General features: G+C 43.2%; 1 protein-coding gene across 6 annotated transcripts in view; it reads right to left on the reverse strand.

The window, feature by feature from the left end:
* Positions 1-211: 211 nt before the first annotated feature.
* Positions 212-21,454, reverse strand: part of ZNF385D (zinc finger protein 385D) — a 382,863-nt gene continuing 361,620 nt past the window's right edge. For 5 of the 6 annotated variants that reach the window (XM_075586935.1, XM_075586937.1, XM_075586933.1 and 2 more), the window contains 2 exons: positions 8,945-9,046; positions 212-3,210 (listed from right to left, as the gene is read on the reverse strand). In XM_075586935.1, coding sequence (XP_075443050.1) covers positions 2,980-3,210; positions 8,945-9,046 — 333 coding nt within the window. In that variant the 3' untranslated portion in view covers positions 212-2,979. The remainder of the gene's footprint in view (positions 3,211-8,944; positions 9,047-21,454) is intronic. The other variant, XM_075586934.1, reaches the window with a different exon arrangement.

The following is a 21,454-nucleotide window of genomic DNA, read 5'->3' on the forward strand; positions in this document are numbered from 1 at the left end:
TGCCTCAGCTCCCACCCTTTTGTGGATCTGGCCATAGAGTTTAGCTCTAGGTTTTTTTTTGGAAGGTAGTTGTAAGCAAACATCTACTACACAGAATCACCTGTAACATTCATTATCAATGGTCTAACAGCGACCACTGAAACATATCATATATCCCCTTTTGTTGCACAATTGTCTCACAAAGTAGATTAAAAAGTAGAAGCAGGTAATATGTCATTCAATCAACTTTTATTCGCAGACTACAGAATAAAGGTGGAAAACATTTAACAGTTTAAAAAGCTAATACTGTTGTAAGAGAAGGAAACACTTACAAGAAATTGCCTCTGTTACAATGTTAAGTTTTGTGAGATAATATTTGTGGACCAAGGAAAAACATTTTTTCTAGAACATTTGTGTTTTCTCCAAAAGTTTTATTTGGTGATATAAATTGCGTTGGAGCATTTAGAAATGAAGTATGTTGATTTATGTCCCAAATATTTATGTTATGATTGTACAGTCTAAAATGCAATGGCTTCTTGTGAATGAGGTAACTGGACATACAATAAGCAAGCTATGGCAAATTGCATAATTGTAAAAACAGACAAACATAAATTAGACCAGTTTTTGTGCCTTTGTATGCTGGCTTATAACTTATAACTTTATGGTGGCCATTTAAAGAAAAAACAGTGGCAGAAAAATGGAAAAATGTGAACAGGGTAAGGTGATATAAGGGGTGTAAAGACAAAATTTGTATGGGAAAAGCTAGGCAATTCATTGGTAGAAAAATAAAAAAGAGTGGTTTATATTACAGGTGAGATTAAACTTTAATACAATATTGGTAGGAGGCTGTAAGATAAATCTGACAACAAATAAACCAGTGGGTTTTGATTTTTTAGACTTGCTATCTTAGTAAGACATATGTTCAACATTTCCTGAGGAAATAAATAAAATTAAAAATGTGTTCTTGTCATTTAACTTGATATAAATGTAATATTGTAAACTGTAAATTCTAAACCACAATAATTTGATATAATATTGATTTATTTTAGGGTCAAATGCTCAAAAGTGCAGATGTAGTACTTTAACAAACACGTGATGAGAAATGGAAGGAAAGGATGGAAAAGTACAAAAAAGTTTTATAAAATGAATGCATATTTTTAGAAAGTTATTATGGCAGCATCTAAGCATTGACATGAATTGATCTTGGAAAAGTTAGATGTACAACATTAAAACCAATTAGAGTTAAGAAGTACTTCTACAATTATATATTCTCAATTCCAAGAACTTTTTATTAAAACAACATTTGACCTTATCGTACATCTGCCCCAAATGAAATACCAATATTCTCATTATTTTAGATAGTTCCTCTAAAAAAAACATTCTCTGTAAAAAATAAAGATTTATATAACATGTTCTCATTGCCTAAATTATATCTGCCAGTGCACAAATCAAAAATTCCATCAACTTGAATAATGGTAAATGATGTATTCCTGGTATATCCATGATATATCACAGTACTCTTCTCAGAAGGCTGGAATGTATCATTTTTACTTAGCCCATTGACAGTTACAATGCATTTCTACTATTAAAATATTTCAAATATTACAGGATTAATTCACACTACGGAAATTTGATTCAATAACTGTAATCGCTCTAATCGTATTATCATACTTGCTGTGTCCACAAAAGCCCCACTAGAGCATGAAATAGTTGTCTGTGATCATATGGAAAACAATATCATAAAGATATAACTAACAATTACTAACAGGAAAATAGCCTGTACATACATGGCACATATATTTCATACGGTATTCCATCCATCGCGGAATGGCACAACAGCAGTAAATATTTTCCAGATGAGTACGCATGAAACCTCTTCCAAGTTTCAATTTTGAATACATGTTCTGTACTTCCTGTTGAGTACACACAGGGATGTGTTGACCACAAAGACCTTAACAACAAGATTCCATTTATTCTGTGAGATGCTTACCAGGGTAAGGCAGGCTGTTCCGTTGTGTCTTTTGTGACTTGGTAATCAACTTAATAGAAGGGAGACACAGCACTATAATATTACAAGACATCCACCGTATCGAATGAGTTCAAATAAATACCCAGTAATTTCTGACTTGGCATGAAGATTGATAAGGGTACTATTCACAGTGTTTCTTCCCTAATCTACAGAATGAAAGATTGTATGTACATTGGAACCTGATAATGCCCTTAACAAAATGTATAGTTGTTTCATAAAGCAGGAAAGACACTGGGCCTCATGCAGAGAGCATCGTTATTGCAAAACTCGCCATTTTTTGTTCAATTTCCCTCAGAAAACGGCATAAAATGGCGAGTTGCGAAAAACGCGCCTTTTTTTTATTTCTATGTTTAAAACTCGCCTCGCGGCTGGCAAGAACCTCAATCGCGCCATTTTTAAAACTCTCCGAATGCAGAGAGGTGCGAACGGCAAGTAGCGGCTGTTCGCGCCAAAAAAAGGCGCGATTCTCGCATTTTTGCCGCGCCACGAAAATATGGCAAGATGGCGCTCGCCGCCTATAGTAAAGGGGAAAAAAAAGGCGCGAATTTGTTTTTACACGTTTCTGAAGCGCGCATCTCGCCAATTTAAACTCGCCAGACGCATCCATGTTAAACATAGCAGAATTCGCACTTTTCTGCATATGGAGAATAAAACTCTCCAAAAAAGCTACTTTTTATGAAATTCGCCATTTTTAAAATTCTATGCTCTCTGCATGAGGCCCACTGACAGGGAAATAGTTTTGTATTATCTACAGATCACCGCAATGTAACATCAGAGGAAGCTGCGCATTAAGGAATGCTTTCATTTAAGAAAAGACAACCCTTCTTGCTTAACCCCAACCTTTGAATCTACGAAAAGTCCTGGCTTGTATTTATTTCAAACTATAAATAAACACTGCATAGTTCATTTAATATTGTTGTTTTTTTTTTTTTTGGAAAAATTATTGCAGTACAATTATCTGTGCTTGCAGTTCAATAAGGAGCGAACAAAAAAGGTGTGTGGGTGGTCCGTATTGGCCCAGGAGCTGCTCGCAGTAGTGCTGGAAGTGCTGAAGTCTGAAATAGAGTAGCTGCTGGGTTGGTTCGGAGACTGAAAGGTGAATTCACTGCAACTGCGGCAGCGGCTGCAGCTGCTGCCAGTGGATTTGTTAGAATCCGTGGAGTCAATGGCTTTAGATGCTGTTTTGAAAAAGCTAATTTTATCTGCAAACACAAAGAAAAATGTATCAACTTTTCCATGTCTCTTCAAAACAGGTGAACATCCTGAGAACTTGCACATGAAAACGTTTCACAAAGGCAAGGACATTCATTTTCATTAAGAAATAGGAGTGATCATTGTGATATAGCTTTGAGAATTTTAGGCAAGACTAGGTTGGTAATTATAGAAACAAATAGTGAACTGCGCTCTAATAATCGTAATAAAGTGCTTAATGGTGAATATTAAGTGATATATAAATTATATATATATATATATATATATATATATATATATATATATATATATATATATATATATATATAAAAAACCTGTTACTTTAATTGTGAGGTTGTGCTGCTGATTTCGTGGAATGGCTCCACAGACCAAAACTAAAGAAAAAACAACAAAAGTAACAGCGCAAAGAACCTCATAGTGTAGTATATAAAATTATATTGTGATAAAACAGGTGAGTATTGCACGTACATCAGATTAAAAATTACTAGCAGGACATGTATATGGACATGTTACCAATCAGCAATAGATGGTGGGTTAGTAACGATCACCGGATGGAATCTCCTCTCGCGTCTCCCGTGAGTAGTCCCAGCACCGCTCCACTCGCCCAGATGGAAGTCAGCTGCCGCACGGCGTGGACACAGCAACCAGATGGAAGTCAGCTGCTCGCACGGCGTGGACACAGCAACTGTTGCGGAGAAGCAGACTCTCTCTCCCTGGCTCTCTGGCATCAGTTAGCGTGCACGGCGTCCACTAGGTGCGCGCATCAGTGATGTCATCAAGTGGCTCCGGTGGTTATGCAGTCTCGGCCAGCCAAAGGAGCAACGGGGGACAACGGAGATAAAAACGAATGGTAGATAGGGTAAATCCACAGCGGGTAGTGCTAGGAATGCGCCCTCTTTATCCAACGCGCTTCATACATGTGGTGTACTTCGTCAGGGATATCAGAGGTCTCTGGTAGGGCGCTTTATATACCTATCCTCCTCCTGTGATTGGCTGTTGATTTTGAGTCCAGCCTCTAAACAAGGAAAGGAAGATTTAAAAGAATAGGCTAATTTTTAGCCCTCTACATACACATTTACATATTAAAAAACTTTATTAAACACTGGATACTCCAAATAGAACATACAGTACCGACACACTTTAATCGAGTGTGGTCGGTACCGCAAGCCGGGAAATCTCCCGGCTTGCTAGTGGCCGCCCCTCGGCGTGCCGCGCGTCATAGACGCGCGGTCACGCGTCTTCGGGAGCGTGCGCCCCCTGCACGCGCGTCCAGGGGCTCCCCGAGGGAGCCCTGGTGTCCCGCGATCGCGGGACAGCGGCAGGGGGTTCCGGGGGACCCGGCGGACCCGGCAGCGGTAGGGAGAGCGCCCCGATCGGAGGGCGCTCTTCCGCTGCTTCGGCGCGCGCCCGTCACTCTCGGGCGCGCGCCAGGCTACTGCTGCGGCAGAGAACGGGCAAATGCTCGAATAAACTCTGCCGCAGCAGTACTAAAAAATAAAGAAACATGTATTAATAAAACACAATATAATGCTATGTATTAAATGTTAAACATGATATATGGACTAACAGAAAGAAAAAGAAGGAATAGAATGGAAAGGACAGATCTAACCCTTTACAGAGATATATTTATAATGAATTGTAGTGAAGGAACTAGGAATCATACTAAATTCAGGTAATTGTAAATCCAAATTATGCTTCACAATATACCAAAGAACAATTTAATAACGCTAAAAGGATTCTTATGCAAAATAAAAATTGATGTTAATATAAAGACCAGATATCAATTTCCTCTTTTAGTCCCAATGGGGACAATGTTTGTAGCTTATAGATCCATAAGCTCTCCTGTTTGGAGAGCATTTTCTCTCTATCGCCACCACGCCGTCCTACCGGAACAGTTTGGATACCCATATATCGGAGACAACCAACATCACTATTGTGTTTTATCTTAAAGTGTCTGGAAACACTATGATTCTCTAATCCCAATCTTATGTTTCTAGCATGTTCCAGAATTCTAACGCTAAGATAACGTTTAGTTCGTCCGACATACTGGTATCCGCATGGACATTGGAGGAGGTATACTACATGCGTGGATTTACACGATATGCAATCTTTTACCACAAAGCTCTCTTTTGTAGGATTCGAGGTAAATTGTTTACGTTCTAAGCTGAGCATTTTACAAGCTTTACATCTTCCACAGCTGTAATTACCGCTTGTTTTTTTTGGCAACCATGGAATCTCAAGTACAGAGATACTTGGAGGTCCAATATCGCTAGGTACCAGATAATGTTTAAGGCTTTTAGCTTTGCGGTAAATAAAACTTGGCTGTGGAAGAAGAAATGATCCAAGGATGGGGTCATTGCACAAAATGTTCCAATTTTTCCTGACAATTTTCTGAATTTGTGTACTCACTGAATTGTATTCTGTTATAAAAGGGACTTTAATTTTATCACCTTCTATATTGTCATCTATTAATTGTTTAGAATCTTTTTTTCCAAACAATTAATAGATGACAATATAGAAGGTGATAAAATTAAAGTCCCTTTTATAACAGAATACAATTCAGTGAGTACACAAATTCAGAAAATTGTCAGGAAAAATTGGAACATTTTGTGCAATGACCCCATCCTTAGATCATTTCTTCTTCCACAGCCAAGTTTTATTTACCGCAAAGCTAAAAGCCTTAAACATTATCTGGCACCTAGCGATATTGGACCTCCAAGTATCTCTGTACTTGAGATTCCATGGTTGCCAAAAAAAACAAGCGGTAATTACAGCTGTGGAAGATGTAAAGCTTGTAAAATGCTCAGCTTAGAACATAAACAATTGACCTCGAATACTACAAAAGAGAGCTTTGTGGTAAAAGATTGCATATCGTGTAAATCCACGCATGTAGTATACCTCCTCCAATGTCCATGCGGATACCAGTATGTCGGATGAACTAAACGTTAGCTTAGCGTTAGAATTCTGGAACATGCAAGAAACATAAGATTGGGATTAGAGAATCATAGTGTTTCCAGACACTTTAAGATAAAACACAATAGTGATGTTGGTTGTCTCCAATATATGGGTATCCAAACTGTTCCAGTAGGACGGCGTGGTGGCGATAGAGAGAAAATGCTCTCGAAACAGGAGAGCTTATGGATCTATAAGCTAAAAACATTGTCCCCATTGGGACTAAAAGAGGAAATTGATGTCTGGTCTTTATATTAACATCAATTTTTATTTTGCATAAGAATCCTTTTAGCGTTATTAAATTGTTCTTTGGTATATTGTGAAGCATAATTTGGATTTACAATTACCTGAATTTAGTATGATTCCTGGTTCCTTCACTACAATTCATTATAAATATATCTCTGTAAAGGGTTAGATCTGTCCTTTCCATTCTATTCCTTCTTTTTCTTTCTGTTAGTCCATATATCATGTTTAACATTTAATACATAGCATTATATTGTGTTTTATTAATACATGTTTCTTTATTTTTTAGTATGTTCTATTTGGAGTATCCAGTGTTTAATAAAGTTTTTTAATATGTAAATGTGTATGTAGAGGGCTAAAAATTAGCCTATCCTTTTAAATCTTCCTTTCCTTGTTGAGAGGCTGGACTCAAAATCAACAGCCAATCACAGGAGGAGGATAGGTATATAAAGCGCCCTACCAGAGACCTCTGATATCCCTGATGAAGTACACCACATGTACGAAACGCATTGGATAAAGAGGGCGCATTCCTAGCACTACCCGCTGCGGATTTACCCTATCTACCATTCGTTTTTATCTCCGTTGTCCCCCGTTGCTCCTTTGGCTGGCCGAGACTGCATAACCACCGGCACCAATTGATGACGTCACTGATGCGCGCACCTAGTGGACGCCGTGCACGCTAACTGACGCCAGTGAGTCAGGGAGAGAGAGTCTGCTTCTCCGCAACAGTTGCTGTGTCCACGCCGTGCGGCAGCTGACTTCCATCTGGGCGAGTGGAGCGGTGCTGGAACTACTCACGGGAGACGCGAGAGGAGATTCCATCCGGTGATCGTTACTAACCCACCATCTGTTGCTGATTGGTAACATGTCCATATACATGTCCTGCTAGTAATTTTTAATCTGATGTACGTGCAATACTTACCTGTTTTATCACAATATAATTTTATATACTACACTATGAGGTTTTTTGCGCTGTTACTTTTGTTGTTTTTTCTTTATGTTGGTATTTGCAAGATTTTATTAGATCTAAAAAATCTAGGGATATCCTCATCGGGAAAGGATGAGGTCATGTCAAAGTTGTACTATTAATTTAACTTCAGTTTTCAGCTTTTTAGGAATCAAAAATTGATTTTTCTATTAAAAAATCTAGTCAGTTTAGTGCCGTACAGAGCTTGAATAAGAGTTTGAGAAATTCCCTCTCTTCTGTAAGATTAATGAGTGAGTTAGAATAGAAAGCAACAATATCTAGGGATGAAAAAGTTCAAATGGAAAGAGCAATTAGAGGACAAATTGAAATGGGATTTTCCTGGATACAGAGGATAGAGATGAGGTAAGAGTTTATTCCAAAATAGTAAATATGCCCAAATCATCATATGATTAGTCAGGAGAAAGAGCTCGATATAAAAAAAATAATGTTGTGATATGTTAAATAAAGAAGCATGAAAAACTTTTTTTAGGAGACATGTTATATTTAGATAAGAGAAAATGCCTTTACAGAGTGCTTATCTCAATTTTACAGTGAAATACCCTGGAGGACTCAAATCCATTCTTATATGCGGTATGTTTTAATAGATGTAGTTTCTTTCATAGGATGATTGAGAACATTGCAAAGATGTTCTCTTAAAATAATAATTTCTATCAAAGGAGTTCCTAATGTGAAAATCCAAGACTGCTGGATAATTATTTAGGCTCCTGCACAGTTTATCATAGAAAACTGTATAAAACAGAAGGAAACATTGAATTATATTGACAGTAAATACTTATACAGTAGGAACAAGGACATATCAGTTTAGGTTTTCAAAAATGACAGAAAACAATAATGAATTATATTTTATTTCAGGGCCCCCGATATTATTTAAGGTATGAATATATCGTTGTTGTGGACGTAAGACTCATTAACTTCATTTTGGGCAAAACCTAAATGCAATTCCTGACTTGCAATTAATTGATATTTCTATTGAAAAACGAATTAAGTTTCTATTTAGTCATAGTTCAGAGTTATAAAAACATAAAACTCATAAAGTATAATTTTGAAATAATATCAAAAAGATCATTTAATTTGCCTTTTCCTCAGTACTCAAAGAATTTAGTTAATGACTTTTACCTCTACAACGTATATGAACGGTAAATATAAATATATTATTTACTTTGAATGGGAATATAATCTTATTTTTATACACAGTCAGTGAAATAACCTTACTGTACTTAATTTTAGTAGTATAATGAATCTGTCTGCACATCATAAAAATGTTCCATTGAATGAGGTACAAGTAAATCAAGTGACAAAAGAGAACTCAGAGATGGTACTGGTTAGCCATACAGGACTTTGTCTAAATCATAAGATCCTTACAATTCTTGTCCCCTTCTCCATTAAGAAAAATTACTCTTAGCTGCATTGGTGAGCACAGGGGGGCTTCTTCCTGCAGCAAGGGTATATGTTTTTGGATTATCTTGCAGCTTTTTCTTTAAGATAAATGCCCTTTAATATATATATATATATATATACAGTACAAGATAATATTGACTTACCCCAAGTGGAGTGGTTCCCCTTTGTAATTTATTGTAGGGGCTAAATTTGGGTTTAGGGGGCTTCCCGGCAGCTCTGTCTTTGTGCCTTCTACTACTAATGTGCTGTAACAAATATCAAAAGAAAGTATTAAATTACCAGTATGAAGTTAAACTCCACTGTCAACAAAGCAACGTATTATAATCCTGTGACGGTATTACTAGAAAACTATTGATATAAAGTATAATTACAACCAAACATACTTTCCATGCTATATTGTACTGAAAGTATAAATACACACACACATATATATATATATACTGTAAAAATTGGATCTATATAATGAATTGGAAAATGGGTTTTATAAATATTTCCATTATTATTTTATTATAAATTCTAACCAACACCATTGTAATATTGTAAGGTGATGATTGAGAGGGGGTTTATACAATTGTTTTCATAAAACTCTTTTTCAATATGCAGTACAGCTGCACCATGAAGAAAAATGTCTAATAAAACTATTTACTGATTTATTAACAACTTTCGTTTTAAGGATTGCTCTTACTGTATATCAGACCTTGCAGTTGCTAATTGTTGCCCCAGAGACCCTGTGCTTGTCTTATCCTCACTAAAGTATTTCTTGGCTTTCCCTCCCTGGTAAGAACAGTAACAGTAATACAGATAAGCACCCCTAAAATGTAACTAAAAAAAAGTCGCATACAGTATTCATTCAGTAGCAAACTTTATGTTTTTGGTCTATACAAAAACCTTAAATTGGGACTATATTGTAGCTTGGTTTCGTGTGAAAAATGTTGCAAGCATTTTTCTATTTTGTCAAAATTTGCAACATTGATCCAGACCCTGAAATACGGCTTTTGCTGGAGCGGAGAGAGTGTGTGAGAGAAACCTGTTTCCAATTCAGCTATTTTTCAGGTACAGTATCTCTGGTGCGCTCCCATGTACAGTATCTCTTCACATGTATAGCAGAGGGTTTTGGGAAGTATACAAGTCAATGAATAAATAAGACAATTTTTTTACAAGGGGGAAAAAAAACTAAAATTGTCACAAAAACACATCTCAAATTAGGACAATGTGAATATACAGTAAAATGCAAGTAGAGCATCCAGACATAAATTAATAATAAAAGAGCTGTCAATTAATAAATAGACACATTTGAATTATTTGGCTGTATACACAAGTATATATCCTCCATTGACTGTGCCTTTTGTTGTTTTGTATTTTTTATTTGTGATATTTTTACTTTTTGGGATGCAGAGATTACTATTTCTGAAGAACTGTAAAATCCCTGGATTGGAATTTCAGTTTTGTATAATTCTGTTTTACCATTATTATTATTATTATTATTATTATTATTATTATTATCATTTATTTGTGAAGCCCCAACATATTCTGCAGTACAGTACAATGGGGGTGCAGAGTTATGTATATTACATAAGCAGTTACTGTGCATACTGTACAAGTGAGAACAAATATGCACAGACAGATACAAAGAGGCAATGAGAGCCCTGCTCAAGAGAGTTTACAATCTAGAGGGAATGAGGGACAATATTGAAACAAGAAGGTAAAGTGGCTGCTCATTGTAGGACAAGGTGTGGCTCAGGTTAGAATATGGCCCAGTCTGACAGCTGAAGCCATTATGGTTTTCTGGGGGAGATTTTACATAGGGTGGAGATTTGACGAGCCACACAGCTGGTCCCAATGGGGTTGAAGGGGGAGGAGAGTTGGATGTGGGGAAAGTAGTATGCCAACTCCTCTGCCCTGTCTATTCCCTAGTCTGAGGGTGTTGCTGAGGGTGAGACCACCATAGCAGAGTGCAGCAGGAGAGACAGTGTCTGGGGGGAGTGAGACAGATTTCTGTAATTGCTAAAATATTGAGAGAGTTGTAAATGAACAGGTCATGTATTGCAATGAGCTTGTTGCAGACAGATCGTGCATTCCATAGGGCACAAGAAAAGGGTAGGGAAGGGAGAGGTGTAATTGGGGTGAAATTAGAGTGATCAGCAGTGTGTGGTGAGGAGACTTTGGGGCAGGGTGTGTGACGTACACTGGCGACACACTTTATTCGAGCTCGGCTAGTCCCACGAATTCGGGTATACCCGGGTGTATTGAGGTTTGTGACTGTTTTCTGCCCGAGTGCATTGAGGTATTTTCCAGGCAGGGATAGAAGCATTTTATTCCCGCTGGCTGCAATACTGCACAGTATATATATATATATACTGCATTACAATTCATGAGTTTATGCCACCTGGTAGACACGCGAAGCATTGCAGCCTATTAAATCCTAATCATTATCATTTAACAGATCAGCCGCCCGTCAGCCAGGCATGAACCCAGGCTGGGAAGGCAAACGCAACGGGGCTTGTCAGAGGTGAGGAGCGGCGCATTCCAGGTATCTGCCAGGTACATACTGGGTATTTGCTCGAATAAAGTGTGTCGGTGCAGTAAATATTGGTATGGGGGTAGAGCCAGGATTGGGAGACATGTTGCCACAGAGTAGTAGGGTTTGAGGAAAGGAATTTGAATATTGGGTAGTCATGGGAGTAAGATATGATGAGTGTGAGTGGATGAGAAGTTTAAGGGGAGACTGCAGTAGGTGGAGGGGGTGGCATAAATGGTGCAGGCTTAAAATGTATAGATATGAGTGCAGAGTAGTGAGCTCACCAAAAGCTGTCAATTGATATGCTGGAAGATTCAGATAGACTGAAATCCACCTCTTGTCTATCTCCTTTATAACACTTTCAGTCCTTTTGAAATGTGCCCACATGAAATGCTATGTTAACCTAGCTGTGCTTCTCCCATGTTATCTGCAGATTTAGGCTACGACCGCAGTGCACGTGATGCGCGCGAGGGAGCACCTCCCGGTGCTCTCCACCTCCAGCAAGCGATCTGATGGACTTGCGACTGGGGGGTGTGGCGGGGGCATTGCTATGATGTCACGCGGCTGGTGTGCCCTCATTTGCTGAATTGCCGCCATCACGTGGCCAATGCTCGGCCGCCAGTCCAAAAGACAAAAATCTTGTCTTTTGGCCAAGGCGGTCGCGCATCGCGGCTTGTGCGCTCACACACGCTGACTGGGGCGTGCCCCATAGAGGACTGTGCCTTGTGTGCGGCTCGCATGTCTTAGTGCACGCCACAGCAGCCACTGGGGACCTGGCCTTATGTTGTTCTATCTGAGAGAACAGGGATTTACAAAGGGAGTTCCTACCTGTAATGCCTGTATGCCTGCAGACCTGGCCAGTCCCCAGTACTGAGGTGGGTAAGGGTATAACACGCACCCACAGCAGTGAGGGCGTGCCCGGAGTGTGGTAAGATGCGTTGCCGGGCCTGGTGAGAAAAGGGTTAACGATATACTTGCTGAGTCCGGGGTGACAGAAGTCGGAGGGTAATGTCCAAGAGCCTAGGGTCAGGGACAGGAGAAAGCAGCGTAGTGAGGTCCAAAGCAGAGTCCGGGGATAGTACACGTAGTCAAACCGAGCCGAGATCAATCCAAGGGTATCCAAACAGGGGCAGGGACAGGTACAAGAGCTGTAACAGAGAACAGAGCTTGGCATAGACACTGCACACAGGAGCCACAGAGAAGCTATGCTGAGCGACAACGGAGAGAGCAGACTGGGGTTATAAAGGAAGGAGGGCCAATGGTAACAAGGGGTGGAGCAGAGGCCTGTCTGAGTGATCCCAGGGATAGGTCCAGGTGAGCAGGGAGGGAGACAGGGGTATGATTCCTCGTAATGGTCTGCAGCCGATGGGGGGCGGCGCCAGCGGCGCGGGATGGCTGGTAAGAGGATCGGGTGCGTGCGCCCTCTGTAAGGCTGCCGTGCGCGCGCCCCGGTCGCGTGCGTGCGGATGTGGCCTACGCCGCGGAGGAACGGCTCGGCGTGGGACAGGTAAGAGGCTGAGGAAGCGGGGAACCGGGGTAGAGAGCCGCCGTGGGGCCAGAGGTGACGGGGACCCGCTGAGAGGCACGTGTCCCCTGATCCGTTAACGTTACACTACCACTTTGAAAGGTTCAAGGCTCTTTCAAAGAGTGAAGAATACATTTTATTTTTTGTAGATGTTATTGTACATTCAACAATTATTGTACATATAATTTTATACTGGGTCCAGCTCCTTACAGGAATCTGTATTTCCCACTAAAACGGCGTTGCAATCACTTGTATTGAATCTCTACAAAGGAAATTAGTTTAATCCAATGCTTTGATTTTTCTTTCAAAACCTCATGGAAGATATAATAATTGTAATTTTATTGTATTTTAGAAATATATTTTCACTGCTACTGATTGCTATTTGAAGACATACTGTATAAAAATAAATAAATTGTAGTTGATCTATTCACTGCTGGTCTGCTTACAGTAGTTGTTATTATGTTAACATTTGAACAAACCCTAACAGGATAAAGTACTTACTGAATCTAACCTAAGGACACCTTGCAAAACTCAAGTTATATAATTCTTTGGGATGTAGACATTTCCCAACACTTTAAAATAAATTCATATATTTATTTTGCAGCTAATTTTGGACATGTTATGTATTAGCTACAGCAGTTAAAAACATTCACGTTACAAGTATTATGAGCTATTTACTAAATCTGAAGTCTATGTGGCTGTGAAGGTTTTAAACCATTGTTTTCAACATCAGTATGTCCATGAATTTCATTTGTGTCTTTCTTTCGTTATTTTCTATTGCAGCATAGACTTTACTCTTAAAAAAAACCCACACACACAAAACACCCTCTAACAAAGAGTAACCATGAGTTTATTGACAATTTTGTGAAGTTCTTACAATTGAACGTAATAAAATTGACCGAAGCAGAAGTGCAACTACATTGTAACAATGACACTCAAAGGTTTAAAGTATTAAAGCGTATTAAATATTATATGTTGTAAACAAAATAAATATGGCATTGTTCAAAGATTTCATGGCAAGGAACCATGGTGCTCGTCTTTCAAACATGATGTGAAGTAAATTACATTTCACTTTAAATTGTATTTTTAGCAGATGTTTACTCAAAATGCAATCAATATCAAAAAGATGTGCAACAATTTATGAACAATTCGAGCTTAATTACAACATATGTAAAATTTTATAGCTTGAGCTTTAAAAATTGAAAGCATGTGTAAGGATGTGCATATATATATATAAAGGTTCCGCGCTGTTGCATCACATAGGCAGCGCCATATTGTCCCTGTTTTGCCAGCAAGGTCACTGCGTACAAGTTGGGCTGCGCATGCGCGAGAGAAGCGCGCGAAGGGTAACCAATCTGTAGAGACTTGGAGGAACTCTGAACTCTGAACTCCGAACTGTGAGAGGGTCAGCTGAGGCTGAGGACCAATCGGATGCGAGACTTTGTATAGAGGAACCGGATGCGTGTGGGCGGTGGGTCAGAGCAGAGAGGGAGGTGGAGGAGGAGGTTGGCGGAACCTCGTGTGCGAGAGCGGAGGGTCAGTGACCCGTCCGCTTAGGTAAGGGTATTTCCCCGGCCCGAGGAGTCTTCCCCCTGCCACAGTAGGCTGCTGCTTTTGTAAGGACGCCCATAGTTGTCAGGGACGTTTCCCTTTAGTGAGGTTTATCTGCGGAGCTGCGGAGCTGCGGAGCTGCGGCCGCCATCTTGGATTAAACAACTGACGGTGCTGCAGAAGGGAGAGACGGCGCAAGGCTGGACTAGCCCCAGAATAAGGTGTGGAGTGTCACGGTCATCGTAATGACCGGAAGGTATCATTATCTACAAGTGCACCTACCCCGGGCACCAGGCGCTGATCCCGCCTCCCACTAACTAATTGGGCTTACTGAGTGAATCCATATGGTACCATACTTTACCGGTTATACGATATACTCCTTGGGAGAGTGGCAGAGCCACCTATGTACAGAACATTACCCCTAATAAGGTGTGGCCGAGCCACGATGTGTGTGTGTAATGTTATACGATGAGTCTGCCGATCATTTGTTATTCATGTGTGATATATAAAAGGTTGCTGTTGCATACTGCTGTTGTTATGTTCTTGCTCAGGGTATAATCTCTATACTGGGGATCCTGGGTAAGTGGAGGCGCTGCACCGCAAGTGATAAAGGTATATGACCCCAGGCTCCCAATTAGCGGAGGCTCAGAGCTCCTGAAGCCACAGGTACATGCACCACCGTAGTCCCTTAGTATAGGCGTTAACAAAAAGGGCTACATTTGGAGGCGCTGCTGAGATCTTAGACCTGGGGTGCCCCCACATTTTTTTTTGTCTCTATTGTGCAACCAACCCACATCATGTCGGTGCCCTCGGCGCTCGAGGTGCGCAAGTGGGCCCAACGGCGCGGGATTCCCTTGAACCGTGTTTTCGCGCTGGGCCATGTCCCCGCCATGATCTCGTTAGGCACAGTGACCGAGCAGGTCCGAAAGCTTCCTCTCCTGGACAATGCCCAAGTACAAGACCATTTTTATGACCGCGACCAGACCTGGCGCCGGATCTTGTATGCCACTGAACAAGATATATGCCCCGAGGCTTTGCCCCGTATACTGCTGCTGCCCGAGGCCCCGGGGGTGCGCTGTCCCATAGTCCAGGCAGACACCCCTGCGCCCCTGGCCACTTCCACCCCCCGGAGAGAGTATACCCCCACCGCTGGCGCCGCGACGGGAGGCCCCGACCACTCCCCTGACCGTGGCCTGCACCCTCACTGGCCCGCAGCCCTGAGCCTAGGCTCCTCCTCTACCCCGTCCGGCCTGCGGGCTAGCCTCAACCGACTTAGCCTATCAAGATTGGACGCTTACCCCGCTGTCGGGGATAGCTTACCGGGAGACACCTCTTTGCCCGCCTTAGCTGCCGTTATCCACAATACCACCCAGTCGCTCCAGTACAGGAAGTTAAAGGCCTTCTCCGGGGAGAAACCCACGCCCCAAGGGGAAGTAGGGATAGAGGACTGGCTGGATCATACCGAACAGGTACTACCTGAATGGACCTGCACGGACGCGGTCCGTAGACAGCGCATCGTCGAGTGCTTACGGCCCCCCGCGTCCCACATGGTGCACTACTACCGAGACGACAACCCGGAAGCTGATGCGGCAGACCTCATCTACTGCCTAACCAAGGCGTATGGAGCTCCGGTGGACATGTATACTTTGATGTCGAAATTTCATGCGTTAGCCCAGAAGGAAGGGGAGATGGTATCCGATTTTCTCAGGCGACTACACCTGGATCTCTGGAATATGGTCAGGAAAGGCGTGTTGCCACGGAAAGAAGCCAACGGAATACGTACCACTCAGTTGCTGAGGGGCCTCCTACCCCTACACCCCGTGTCGGTGCGGGTCAGTAGCTGCATAACGCCCGGGCAAGCCCTGTCGTTTCACGACTTAATGGATCGGGTCCAAGCGCACGAGATGGTGTTGTTAGGGCGTGACTTAGCCACCGGGAAGAAGCCACCGCCCGGGGGTAAAGAAGCCAAGAAAGTGGACCCAAAGCCCGACGTGCCCGAACCTGGGGATCCTGATCCCGAGGATGTCCCCACCCCAGTGACACCCAGACCTCGTCCCCCGACTGGGCGAAGTCCCCCAACCAGGAGAGACGAGGCTTACCTCAGCCAAATGCAGTGTTACGCATGCGGAAAGATGGGACATTTACGGGCCCACTGCCCCACCTCGCGGAGGACGTCGTCCTGATCGGCGCAATCAATGCCGTGCCGGCCCCTGGAGGATGAAAAGGTGTTGCCATCCTCTACGAGCCCCCGAATTGGCCCCGCCTCCATTATTCGAGTGGTTATTGAGGGCATCTACGCCGCCGCATTATTGGATACGGGATCTCAAGTGACCATCGTGTATCGGCCATTCTACGACCAACACCTACACCAACTACCGTTGCTATCTGCGGATGCCTTGCGATTACGGGGACTGAGTCATGAAGATTACCCCATAGACGGAGTAGTAAAGGTGCAGTTAGATATTCTCCAGCTGAATACTGGTAAACATCACCCCATGGAAGTGGAGGCCTTAGTGTGCCCCGAGCCGCAGGACCACCCCAGCGCCCCAATCATCTTGGGGACCAACGCTGACATTGTGCGCGCGGTATTCCGCCAGTTTTTGCAGGAAGCAGGAGAAGCCCCACTGCTGGCCCTAGCGGCCTGTCCCGCCCTTCAAGAGGTCTGCGGTAAAATTGCGACCGAAGAAGAGTATGGCGTCCTTTACAGCCAAGAATGGGGGCTGACCCAAATTCCCCCGGGGGAAGGACGAATGATGGTCGCCGCTTGCCATTACCCCCGACGACGGTTAGAGGATCAACTCTTCACCGTGGAGAGCGTGGCCCAAGACGAACAACGGTTGGGCTACAAAGTACTGGCCTCTGTTAAGAAATGGCCCGGGAAGATTCCGGATCGCACCTGGGTGTACGTGCAGAATATATCCCCGTACCCCATGACTATTGACAGGCGGCAGACGCTGGGAAGGATCTACCCCGTGACTCCCGAAGAGGAGGTTCCGACGAGACAATCAAGGTGTTCATCTACTATCGTTGATTCAGTATTGGAATTTGACTTCGGCGACTCACCACTTCCGGATGAATGGAGGGAGAGACTGCAGAACGAGCTTCACGACCGAAGAAATGTGTTCTCCACCAGTGATATGGACGTGGGGTGCAGTCGCAGTGCCCACCATACCATCCGAATGAGCGACGCTACCCCCTTCCGGGAGCGCTCCCGGCGGCTTGCCCCCAGGGATGTTGAGGAAGTGAGGAGATTACTCGCCGAGATGGAAACGGCTGGCATCGTGCAGGAATCTCGGAGCCCTTACGCCTCACCCATCGTGGTAGTCCGCAAGAAGAATGGGACGGTCCGTCTATGTATGGATTTTCTCTGTGTCGAGCCCGACAGTCGGGGAGTTAGTAATGTTCTTGTGATCACTGACCACTACACTAGGTACGCCCAAGCGTTCCCTACGAAAGACCAGAAGGCCGTAACGGTGGCCCGAGTACTATGGGAGAAATATTTCATTCACTATGGATTACCAAATCGTCTTCACTCCGATCAGGGCAGGGACTTTGAGAGTACACTGATACGGGAGTTGCTCACTCTACTGAACATTGCCAAGTCGCGTACTACCCCGTACCACCCTGAAGGGGATGCTCTGCCTGAACGGTTCAATCGCACTCTGTTAGATATGTTAGGAACCTTGACGAGCCCGAAAAAGACGGAGTGGAGTAAACACGTCGAAGCATTGGTACATGCGTATAATTGTACCCGACATGAGTCCACCGGGTATACTCCGTATTTCTTGATGTTCGGAAGAGAAGCCCGTTTACCGGTGGATGTGCGCCTGCGGATATCTACCGATGGGGTATCCAATAGGACGCACTTTCGATATGTCCAGCGGCTAAGGGACAGTTTACAGCTGGCCTATAGATTGGCTGAACGGACGACTGCGCAATTGAATGCGGGAAATAAAAGGCGCTACGATCACAAAGTACGTCACAAGGAAATTCACCCCGGAGATGCGGTCCTCTTACGCAACTTAGGTGTTCCTGGGAAGCATAAATTGGCCGACCGGTGGCGGGAGGGTGTGTATGAGGTGGAGTCACAGATGCCTGGTCTTCCTGTGTACCGGATCAAGGATTCTGAAGGCCGCGTAAAAGTGTGGCATAGGAATCATCTGCTTCCCATACCTCAAGTAGGGACGGACGACTTGGAAATCCCAGCCACGCCCATAGATGGAGAAGTTGAACACACAGAGGATGGCCCAGAGACTGTAAAAATTGCCACCTCTGAGGATCCAATGGAAGGAACCTCTCAAAGGGGCCTTCCGGCCGTGGAGGCATCTCCCGAAGGAGCCACGGGTAAAGAGCCTCTTGGCCCGAACATTGATCATTTGACTCCCGCGAGTCAGCCTCTAGACCCACAAAGCCCATGTTTCACACCCCAAAGAGACTGTACTAATGCTGAATACCCCTCAAGGGTAGAGATGGAAGTACCAGTTGAGACTGGACACTCTGCAGAAGAAGCAGAGGAGAATCAACCCCGGCGAAGTCAAAGAAACAGTCAGCCTCCCATGCGAATGGCATATGATCAATTTGGGGCACCCCATTATGAGGCTCAGCAGTGGGCTTGGCATAGGATGCAAGCTATGATGGTACTGTTTAATGAAATGTGTAACCTAATCTAGGAGGGAGAGGGTTGTGTAAATAGTTATATATATGTGGGTTAGGTAGTCCAGCGGGGACGTTGGATTCTGGAGAGGGGAGAATGTAAGGATGTGCATATATATATATAAAGGTTCCGCGCTGTTGCATCACATAGGCAGCGCCATATTGTCCCTGTTTTGCCAGCAAGGTCACTGCGTACAAGTTGGGCTGCGCATGCGCGAGAGAAGCGCGCGAAGGGTAACCAATCTGTAGAGACTTGGAGGAACTCTGAACTCTGAACTCCGAACTGTGAGAGGGTCAGCTGAGGCTGAGGACCAATCGGATGCGAGACTTTGTATAGAGGAACCGGATGCGTGTGGGCGGTGGGTCAGAGCAGAGAGGGAGGTGGAGGAGGAGGTTGGCGGAACCTCGTGTGCGAGAGCGGAGGGTCAGTGACCCGTCCGCTTAGGTAAGGGTATTTCCCCGGCCCGAGGAGTCTTCCCCCTGCCACAGTAGGCTGCTGCTTTTGTAAGGACGCCCACAGTTGTCAGGGACGTTTCCCTTTAGTGAGGTTTATCTGCGGAGCTGCGGCCGCCATCTTGGATTAAACAACTGACGGTGCTGCAGAAGGGAGAGACGGCGCAAGGCTGGACTAGCCCCAGAATAAGGTGTGGAGTGTCACGGTCATCGTAGTGACCGGAAGGTATCATTATCTACAAGTGCACCTACCCCGGGCACCAGGCGCTGATCCCGCCTCCCACTAACTAATTGGGCTTACTGAGTGAATCCATATGGTACCATACTTTACCGGTTATACGATATACTCCTTGGGAGAGTGGCAGAGCCACCTATGTACAGAACATTACCCCTAATAAGGTGTGGCCGAGCCACGATGTGTGTGTGTAATGTTATACGATGAGTCTGCCGATCATTTGTTATTCATGTGTGATATATAAAAGGTTGCTGTTGCATACTGCTGTTGTTATGTTCTTGCTCAGGGTATAATCTCTATACTGGGGATCCTGGGTAAGTGGAGGCGCTGCACCGCAAGTGATAAAGGTATATGACCCCAGGCTCCCAATTAGCGGAGGCTCAGAGCTCCTGAAGCCACAGGTACATGCACCACCGTAGTCCCTTAGTATAGGCGTTAACAAAAAGGGCTACACATGGTTTATGCTAAGGATTCACGGCATAGAGGTGCAAATGTTCATCAGAACCAAAACCAATTTTAACTTTGTGAACCCTTTTATGCCCAGGACATACTTGAAAACGAGAGGTAACTCAATATATTACTTCCTGGTAAAACATTTGATAAATAAACTTACATTACTAAGAAGGCCACAAGTAGGCCTGCACGTTCCATGTAAACCCTTTTGCTAAAACCCCAAACCATTTTTTTTTAAAGCAACAAAAACCCTAATAACATAGTAATTTAAAGACTACTGCAAATTACAAAATGTACCATATAAACCCTTAGTGTGCCCTTATTACTATAAGGTATATGTATGCCATAATTGCTCGTTTTCTATTGGATGATCACATTTACTGCTCCATGGGAGTGGTAGACGCGATGGGAACTAAAATCGAGCTCCCGCCACTTCCGCTTGTGCCATTGGAGGCTGGCTGAAACCAAGTGTTCCTAGAAGACTGTCAGGAACCAAAATAGTTAAATGTCCATATACTGTACAGTACAACAATGTACACAACCTGAAAATGCCACAGGTTAATCCTAGAGGCTTTGATAACTACATTGGGCTCTTCAAGCTTCTCCCTGCTTAATTATCTAAAGCTATTAAAAGCATTTCCAAATCAAAAGCCTTTTGTGTCTGTAGTGTCAGTATCATGTGTTTAGAATAAATTGGCAAAGGCCACCGTTGAATGATCTGGGGTAATCAGTAAGAATGAACCATGCATGGTGTTTATCATATCAGTGATCCAATGTGCACTACAAATCTATATCCTTTCTTCCCAAGGATAACCGCACATTGAAACAATTGGATTGCTTCTCCCAGCTGTGTGGAAGTCTTGGTGGCCTATTCTCTAATGTCTGAAAATTCAGTTTCTGAGCAAAAACAAGCAACAGTGCTCGAAAACAAATGTCGCCATGTTCATTAAACAGTTGTATGTCCAAAGTGTTACAAAATGCATTTTTAAGGTCGAGATTTGGTTCCAGCTGTGCAATACAATGCAGTATGCATATAAGGCAATCCAAGCATAAATAAAGTATTCACATGCTATTCAAAACAAAAAGAAAGACAGACATCTCTCCTTACATATCTATAGTTAATCTATTCAACTCATGGTGAAACATACACAAATAAGAATGATATACTGTACTGTATACAGTATATAAAAAAGATGGTTCCACATCAAAAACATACAGAAAGAAAAACAAATAGCGCACAACCTCTCTAATAGTGTAATATGTAT

Source organism: Ascaphus truei, chromosome 2, assembly GCF_040206685.1.
Source record: "Ascaphus truei isolate aAscTru1 chromosome 2, aAscTru1.hap1, whole genome shotgun sequence".
NCBI lineage: Eukaryota > Metazoa > Chordata > Amphibia > Anura > Ascaphidae > Ascaphus > Ascaphus truei.